The following is a 9,142-nucleotide window of genomic DNA, read 5'->3' as shown; positions in this document are numbered from 1 at the left end:
TAAGTTATACAGACTCTTACAAAATAGAATAAACTAAACTCAGCTATAAGAACAAAGTCTTTCATGATAAATAAAACAAATTAGTGCACTATGTCTTCCCCTAAGCATGAAAAACTGAAATAAAAAAGCATTAACAGGAATTTAGTGTCAACATCCATGACAGCTAAAAGATCTTTAGCATCGTGGTAAGAAGATAAATCATAACAAAAACAACAGGCACTTCAGGGGAAACTCAGAGCCTCTTTGTTTGGTGCAGAGGATTTTATAACTGATTATTATTCAGCTCCACTTAATCACAGATCAGTTCTGCTGATCATCTTCTGAAAATAATCTGCATTTTCAAGCCTTGCAGGTTTTAGTTCTCGCCTGCAGCTTCACGTATAACAAGGAGTAAAAGAAATTTACAAGGTTAAATTAATTTGACACGTTGGACGCTCAAACATCAGGAGCACCAACCTGATCAGTTAACCTCAAATCAATCACAGATGATCATTTATCATGTTGGATCAAATTGTTTCAGGTCTTATTAATCTTAATCAAATAAAGATGAATCTTTGTACTGAACAGTTTCACAAATTAGCTCAATGGGTGCAACATAACATCAGCTGCATCTTTCCTGCTTTGAAAAGAAAATTATTAGAGATTAAAAATGTGTTCACCGTTTATTCAAAGTGGGAGAGCTTCAACTTTCGTCCAAACAAGATTGATAGTTTAAAAATTTGGCTGCTGCAAGAAAATACTGAGTTCAGTTTCAGCACTATGTAAGGCTAGCTGAATGTTAACGTAAAAATAATAATCACAATTATTCAGGTCAATATTTGACATCATGATTGTTTGGAGGTATATCTCAAACTTTGGTGGAAGAATGGATTTTTAGCACTTTAAAACTAAACTTATTAAACAAAAACCGCTTTCCTAAAAATTGGATTTTGTTGATTCTATCATTTTTTAAATGTTTGAATGAAATTTTAAACTAAAATACAAGTTAGATTAATGGCGTGGGCCTAGATAAGTTACAGAAGCAACATTGTTGTCTTGGAAGACTCAAATGTTTCCCAATCTCTTCTTTTATCCGTTTCTGTGAACTATGGTAAAACTACAACCGTTTAACTGAACGAAGCCCTTTCCTCATTCAATATGAATTAGAATAGAACTGATAAGTAAAACTAAAAGAAGTAGACACAGACTGAAAACTATCCACTCGTTATTTCTGTCAATTTGAATTAAAACACAATTTTACATCATATTAGAATATTACTTAAGACCAACAAACCAGATAAGTCACAAAATGTAATTCTTCAAGGAAATGGCTGCATGAACATAGCATCAGAAAGTTGAGTGGAAGGAAAAAGTGTGCTCATAAAAGGCATAACTTTATCCTTGAGATGATGGGAAAGGAAATCTAGAAATCATGTGAGATTTATAAATCATCAGTATTTTTAGGGCTTAATCTAAAACTAGTGCACTGGTTACGTTAAGCCAGCGCTGAGCCAGAGATTATAACTAAAGAGCAAAACAACTGAACTATTACTCAATGGTCCAAAGTCCTCTTTTAGAATAAATATGCATTCAAATTCTAAATCAAGGATTAGAAATCACAGAATTTGCTTGAGGTTCAGTGTAAAGTTTGCAAAGCCGGTAAAGTGGGAACCATGTCCTCTGCTGGTGTTGATCCTTTAATAAATGTGGAATCACTGTGCTCAACAGCCACCCTGCCTGTCCAAAACCCAAATAAAATAAAATATAAAACAGAGTTTTTCAGGAGGAAACAATGCAGACAAGCTGAAGGCGCCATTAAAACTCAGCTTATTCAGCAGAGCCTTGGCTAAACGTCTCCATGCCACGCTGCACTGATGCAGTAAATCAAGCAAACGCAGTGCAAAGCAAACATTAAGAGGGCCTTCATGTACTAAAAATAATTGTTCTTAATTGATCTTATGTAATATTCAAATTTTCTGAGAAACTGAATATTGTTTATTATTTATTTCGAATTCATAACCATCAAAATGAAAATAAATAACTAAATCCTGAACATTTATTTAATTCACTGCAAAAATAGAGAGTCTTGCCAAGTATTTTTAGTCTAGTTTCTAGTGAAAATATCTGGAATATAAGAATAAGACATAAATAAGACAAAACTAACTTACAAGTAACTTTTAAGTCAAGAGTTTCTTAATATTTATAAAAAAGTACTAGTTCCACTGGCAGATTATTTCACTTACGATATGGGAAAATATGAAATAATCTGCCAGTGGAACTAGTATTTTTTCTTCAATATTAACAAACTATTGACTTAAAAATTGCTTAAGTAGGTTTTGTCTAATTTCAATTGTACTGAGACATTTGTACTAGAAACTAAACCAAAATTACTTGGTACGACTTTGTGTATTTGCAGTGTTCTGTACATAATTTTGATTTGTAAAATTAAATTCAAGAAGTAAAATTTACTTTTACTTAGTGGACTGCACCTTTAGTTTTGTTCTTCTGTTTGTTGGTGTTAGAAAAATAAAAACGGACATGTCGTATTGTTCTGGAGTGATAATCCGCTGCAGCCTTAGCCTCAGTAAGCTGCCTCCTGCAGCAGGAGGTGCAGCTTCTGCTGGGTGATTTCAGAGTTCATGGTCCAGAGGAACTCTGTTAGTCCTCCTTTCAGCAGCTCCTCCATGGGAACAAACTGCAGTACCTGTCTGTCACCTGCGTGTGTTCGGTTCTCCCCCATGTCTCCTTCTCCTCCTCCAATCAGCTGCTGGATGCTGCTCTGCACGTCACTCAGAACTGGGAGCATCGGAGCGGCCGCTTCGGGGCAGAAGCCGACGCACATCAGCAAGGCCCCAACTCCGCCGGACGGGGGTGGACACCTGAAGGAGATGGAGCGGAAACAGGCGTGCAGGCAGAACACAGTGGCAGCGGTGACTCGAGTCAGGGCCGAAAACACCCGCAGCAGCAGGGCGTCCCCGGCGCTCAGGGTCTGCAGGGCGAGCAGGACACATCCCAGCAGCTGCTGCTGGTACAGAGGCTCGCCGTCGTGCAGCAGGATGCAGCCTCTCTGAGGAAACGAAGGCTCTTCACTGAACGTCAGAACTAAATCGTCTGCTTGGCTCTCAGCAGCAGCAGCCCACGCTGCGCGGCTGTCGAACACCAGACACTGCCGTTTCTCTTTGCTCCCCTCAAGACCTCCAGCTTCAGACAAAATGGAGGCAGTGCAAGCCGCACGGCAGGAGCGGCAGGGGGTCACTAGAGTCCAGTCCACCGCTGCATCCTGCAGGGCTTCGTTCAGGTGGTTCAACAGCGCTGAGTCACAGAATGGAGAGTTCCTGACTGCAGGCAGCGCAGCTCCAGTTACAACATACCATGAATCTACATAGCAGCTGGAGCGGGGTCCTTCTAACACGCAGCCCAGCCCTCTGTCCTCAGTGCAGTGACTCTGTATCAGCGCAGCCTGGCAGCTCCGCCCAATTCGCTCCCTCCAGCTCAGGTTCTGCAGCTCCCTGCGCTCGTTGAAGGAGCCGGTTTGCTTCTTCTGGCCCAGAGGTCGACCTGCCGGCACGCTGCAGCAGGCGGGACTCACCGTGTTCCTGGAAATCCACCGGCTCCTGGGAAGAAAGCTCACCTGCACACAGTAATACTACAATTAATATCCAGAAGTGATGCCACAGACAAGAGAGACTAGTAGAATATAAACCTCTAGAGGCTGGTTAAAAGTCAGATACATTATTACTTTTGTCTGTGTTCTAAATAGTAAATCCCTGTTTTAAATGACTGCTTGCTAAATCCAAATATTCTGCTGCTGGCCATGCCAAACCAATGTTTACACTCACACTTTATACACACTGCAAACAGATACTCAATGACACAACTGAACATCTTTGAAAAGCAGAAGTAGAGCCTCCTGTAAAACCAACAATAATGCAGCAAATGGTTTCTAAGTGGTAGGACAAGAACAAAACACTTGTCTTTTCCAGCAGCCATTTTGCAGCGCATACAGCAGTAAAACCAGCTGACCAAATGTGCTAAGCTCAGCTAGGGTTGCTTGGCAACAGAGCTGGGCTGAAGGGTTGGACTTGGCTAGGGTTGAAAGGTGACAGAAAAGTGCCAATGGAATGTGACTTAAAAACAGGAAGGTTTTTGAAACGGCTCATTTTCTAGACGGCAATAAATAAATGAATGAATAAATTAATTAATAAAAACACCCACACATTTTTTTGGCAATACGTTTAAGCGATTTTTAGAAGCGGTTTTTAGAAGCAGAGCCAAATGGAAGTACCAAATGGAAGTACAAAAACATAAAAGGTCCAATTTAATTAACATGCGTCTTACCTGGAAGCGCTGCAGGTATTCATGCACAACACAGTCTCTGATGTGGTCAAGCCGCTGCCTCCTCTCTGTGCTCATCCCTTCAAACAGCCACAGGTTTTCACCGATGGTCCCCACCTGCAGGGTGTGGAAGTAGGAGCACAACTCCTCATGCTGCTTCAGAAACGTCTCTGGGATAACCGAGCTGGGGAACAACGCCTCTCTGTCAGCCAGATTTGGGCCATAATTTCGGATCAGTTTGGAGAGCAGAGGCCTCACCTCCTCCTTGGTCTCGTAGTTCAAACACACGACGTAAACCTCGGAGTTCCCCGCTTTGCTGGTGGCGGGTTTGAAGACGCTGACGGAGCGGAAGCAGCAGTTCAGCAGGTAGAGCAAGCAGATGGAGGAGTGTTCATACAGCGTGAACATCTTCAGGACGAAGGAGCCACCGGGGCTCAGGAGGAGCAGCGCTGCAGCGGCCTCGCAGTAATGCAGCGACGCCACCAGCGCCTCTTGCTCGTCCGGGTTCTCCTGACAGTCAAAGCTTCCGTCGGCCGTCACCACGTCGACCCGCTGCATGTTGGACACAAACACTTGCAGATCCAGCAGGTGCTTCTGGAGCATGATGTTCCCCGTGTTGTCGGAGCCAAAGAACCACCACGGCAGCGTGTTGGCGATCAGCCGGTCGTCCACGATGGTCGTGCTCCCTCCGTTGGCCTCGTGGTACGGGTTGAGGGTGTTGGCGACCCAGCCCCAGTCGCAGTAGCGGGTGGACTCGTTTGTTTTCATGTAGTGATTGAGAGCGGTGATGAACGCTCCTGGAGCTTCACAGAGATGGACGGAGTTCAGCTCCCCGTTTTGAAGCGCCTCCTCTGGCAGAAGGTCAAAGGTCCCCAGGATCTCGTAGAACTTGCACCAGGCCTGAGTGCAGATCTCCGCGTTGGCAGCCGAGCGAACAGCAGCGATCACCTTCCCAGCTCGGTTGGTGGAGTTGGTGTGTTGGTGCCACACTTGTATGTTCTTGTCACTGAGCTGGTTCTTCACGGCATTCAGAGACGCCTTCAGCTCCTGGAGGTGTCGGTGGTTCTCTGCCGGGTGTTTGAGAGCAACATTAGGGTCGGGGATGCGCCATTCCTCATCCACTGGCTTCATAAAGGTTTTAACTTTGTTAAAGAGATCCTGGGTCTCTGCCTGTGTTTCAGGATCAGACGGCACCAAGCTGCAGGAGAGCTGCTGCTGTCGGACCTTTCTTCTTGTGCCACAGCTTGAGCTCATCCTCCCCACCTGTAGAGCAAATACAATGTGGGAATTATTAGGATTAAAATCCACATCTTAAATTTCAAACATATATAGCCTACACACCTCTGGAAAAAATTAAGAGACCCCTGCAAAGTGAACAGTTTCTCTGATTTTACTTTTTATAGCTATACGTTTGAGTAAAATGAACATTGTTCTTTTATTCTATGAACTACTGACAACACGTCTCCGAAAACCCACCAGGTGTTTGCTAATTGCTGCTGGCTAGTCTGAAGGAGCTGAGTGGGAGAGGGCTGCTCTGTGAGGCAGAAACTTGGAAACTGCAGCTGTAGGAGGAGATACGCCTTCAGTCCCTCCAGACATTTTGCAGAGCTGAATGGTTGCCATGGAGATTAAAGGATTTCTCAAACATACATGAAAGAATCAAGGCAACACTCCAGGTATGTTTTTGGTGAAGGAACAACATTATAGCGTGATGTAAAGCTAAAAAAAAGTAGATTTTACATAATGCTGTCCTGTTAAGTCAATTGCGATTAGCAAAACTACTTATATGCTAAAAATTACAGACGCTTCTTTTTTTTGGGAATCATTTTCGACATTTGCAAAACACTAAGTGCATTTCTCTGAACAAACAGCTTAACAGCATAAATTACCTGCTAAATCCAGTTTCTTTCTCAAAATCCTCAATTCATCTCTGAAAATTAAATATTTGTCGATAAACACGACAGTGCCTCAGAATGAGAAGTACTTGTTTCATTGTGTTTGAATACGACAGTCAAATTTATTCGTCATGTTGTCAGTATAATTATTGCACATAACCACTTACATGGACGTACAAAGGCATTTGCAGTTTGTTCACAGAAATGAGAAAACCGCTTTAATTTTGTGCACAAAAATTGAACAAGTAGTTTTGAGAATTTCAATTATGTTCTGAAAAATGCACCAAAGCGGCTGAGGAAAACCGTATGAGCTGCGAGGATAATGAAAGCATGTCATGATTACATCGTGTGACGTCCAAGCGGGTCACAGACGGACTTTTCAAAACCCGAAAACATTTGTATTTTTCTAAAACTTTATTCCCTCAGGGAAAGGTCTGTACCTGTCTGCGGTGTGTCAATTTCAGCGTAAACTACCTGAAAGCAGCGAACAGACACTCACCCAGCTGATGTTCCGTAAGGAAACGGAACACACCACCCACGTGACTTAAAGCGCACAGTGCGCATGCGTGAAAACAAGTGGTCGAAGTTTTCTTAAAGGAGTAGCTCAGAGATTTGACCGGTTCAAAGTTATGCTTCCCCCTGTAGCATTTGAAAAAATAAAACAATTAAGATGATAAAACATTATAAAAGTTATGAATAAAATGGTTCTGGAAGCCCGTTTCCGCCACTCTGTTAAAAAAAAATTTATCTCATTATAATGAAATTGTATCTCAAAATAATGAGATAATTTTATTTTTACAGAGTGGCAGAAACAGGCTTCCATAAATGGTGTTCTTTGCACTTTTTGATAAAAAAAAAGGTGTGTTGAAAAAAAAAATGGTGTGTTGAAAATGATTTATCCTCATTGGCATTGCATCAATCACATAGCTAGCCAGCTAGCTAGATAGATAGATTTCATGCCAAATTTCATACATTTTGCTTCATATAAAATAAAATGTAATGGTGGCTCTTAGTTGTAGTGCCACAAGTTTAATGTCAGACTACATTTTGTGTAAATGCTGTCTGAGAACTGAAAAGCTGCATCCAGCCTGTCTATATCACGCCACACCTGTCTGTTTTACAGAGGATTCAAAGATAGTATTGCCACTTCACTGGATGTGTTTCATGGTAGCTGGTCTGCTGATGACACTGTCATGTTGAAGCAGATGCTTTGCCAGATGCTGTGTAACTTTTAAACTAACAAACAGAGATTAAGGAGTCGGCCCTTTTGCTGTTAGATTCTTCATACTGATTAAAAATACCTAAATTATAAGCTAATAAAATTATATGCTAAGAATTAATTAATTTAAAATAATATTAAATTTGAAGGTGAAATGTGGATACTAAAGAAATGTGGAACAGAAACATCTTTATTCAGGGATGAATGCTAAGGATGACAACTATATTTTTATTTATGACTAGATAAGGGAGCAGACTTTGAATAAACAGCAATCACGAACATCTGCTCTCTGTCACAGTGATGCTAACGAGTCGCTCTCTCTCCTCCTACAGCTGCTGTCTGACAGCAAAGTCTCTCCAAACCTTTCTCAGTCGAAACATGCATCTTCTGAAAACTGACAGGAAAAAGATCAACCTCCGAATTGGAAAAAGATTTACCTGCCAGATCACATCTGGAGTTGTGGATGTAATAATTTACAATGTAAACAGACACACAAACTATTTGCATTAACATTCACAGCTTCTGCATTTATTGTCACCACTAAGAGATTTTTTTTCTGCAGGCCAACAAGCAAAACAAAAAGAAAACAGACTCTAAAGCAGGGCCGGCCCAAGGCAAAGCAAACTAAGCAGCCGCTTAGGGCCCCAAGGCCACTAAGAGGCCCCCTCAGTGAAGCTGATTATTATTATTATTATTTGTAATAATTTCTATGTCGTTCTAATATCAAAAACACACAATTTCACTATGAAGTGATTTATTTTTACAATAATATCTATTTGATAGTGTATGTAGAAATCATTATTTTATGGATAAAAAGAAAAGAAATTGCTCTTGGGGGCCCGCGGTGGTACCGCACGCTTTGCCAGTAACTTGAGCTGCAATGTGCAGAGAGCATCCCAACATCCAAAGCTCCAGTCAGAAGTTAAGAAAGCAAAGCAATGTCTCAAAAAAGGACTTATCCTTCGGGTAGGGAGAAAAGAAAGAGGAGGAAAAAAGCCAAGACAAAGGTTTGTTTTAATGTGTCTTGGTAATGTAAAAGATTTGTAAAGCTGCTAATAGAAAATTAGCTTTAACGGTCCAGTTCAACAGCCAAACTTTGTGTTTGTGTGAAACTGAGTTTAAACTTTAAATGAGTTGATTCTCATGGTCGGCTCTGTATATTTCTGAGATATTTTTGGCTTCAAAACACCGTGCTGCTACATCGATGAGCTGCTCTATGCTGTAGTTGGGGATATTTTGTTTGCTGCTGAGCATAATCATTTTGTGGCTAAAACAACCATTATTTTTACACCAACTTCTAAGTTATGTGAAACTTCTGTTAAAATCATTTAAAAGCTCAGAATCTGTCCAGTACCGGTACCGGTCCACATTCGCGGGTGAGAAAGACTCACCTGGTGTAAATTACATTTTTATCTATTGGAGTAACGATTAAGAGAAATTTATTTAATCAAAGATTGTCGGCTGCACCAATTGCAGTTTTCTGCCTGACAATTTTGATTTTGGCTGATATGATTTTTTTTGTCTGAAATGTCACTAAATGTAGCAAGAAAGTCGCTGAGTTGGCATCAGTGGGGTGAATATTGTTAACTGTAAACGTTCAGACCTGACCTGGTGGGCCGGTCTCTCAGTCAAACTTCTCACTGCAGAGCAGACGAGGACAGAGACTGATTTTTAAACCTTTGCTTACGAAGATAACATTAGTGGATAAGATGGG

General features: G+C 41.4%; 1 protein-coding gene across 4 annotated transcripts; it reads right to left on the bottom strand.

The window, feature by feature from the left end:
- Positions 1-2,303: 2,303 nt before the first annotated feature.
- Positions 2,304-6,732, bottom strand: cmtr2 (cap methyltransferase 2). 4 transcript variants are annotated; one of them, XM_023331901.1, is made up of 3 exons: positions 6,709-6,732; positions 4,318-5,577; positions 2,304-3,610 (listed from the first exon to the last, which is right to left on the bottom strand). In XM_023331901.1, exons 2-3 carry the CDS (start codon positions 5,566-5,568, stop codon positions 2,561-2,563), a joined length of 2,301 nt encoding a protein of 766 aa, XP_023187669.1. In that variant the 5' UTR covers positions 5,569-5,577; positions 6,709-6,732; the 3' UTR covers positions 2,304-2,560. The 4 variants fall into 4 exon arrangements, with proteins under 4 accessions (XP_023187669.1, XP_005807772.1, XP_023187670.1 ...); XM_005807715.2 differs by having other exon boundaries at positions 6,650-6,727; XM_023331902.1 differs by lacking the exon at positions 6,709-6,732 and adding an exon at positions 6,684-6,707.
- Between the last annotated feature and the right edge of the window lie 2,410 nt (positions 6,733-9,142).

This window comes from Xiphophorus maculatus, chromosome 4 (genome assembly GCF_002775205.1).
Source record: "Xiphophorus maculatus strain JP 163 A chromosome 4, X_maculatus-5.0-male, whole genome shotgun sequence".
NCBI lineage: Eukaryota > Metazoa > Chordata > Actinopteri > Cyprinodontiformes > Poeciliidae > Xiphophorus > Xiphophorus maculatus.
Note: the sequence above shows the minus strand (reverse complement) of the source record. Positions and strands in the feature narration are given on the sequence as shown.

What these genes read in the sequence shown, in the direction of transcription:
- cmtr2 (XM_023331901.1), bottom strand. Translation starts at nt 5,568, where the DNA reads ATGAGCTCAAGCTGTGGCACAAGAAGAAAGGTCCGACAGCAGCAGCTC. An exon ending in AATACCTGCAGCGCTTCCAG is followed by an intron (nt 3,611 to 4,317) that starts GTAAGACGCATG and finishes TACTGTGTGCAG; the next exon opens with GTGAGCTTTCTTCCCAGGAG.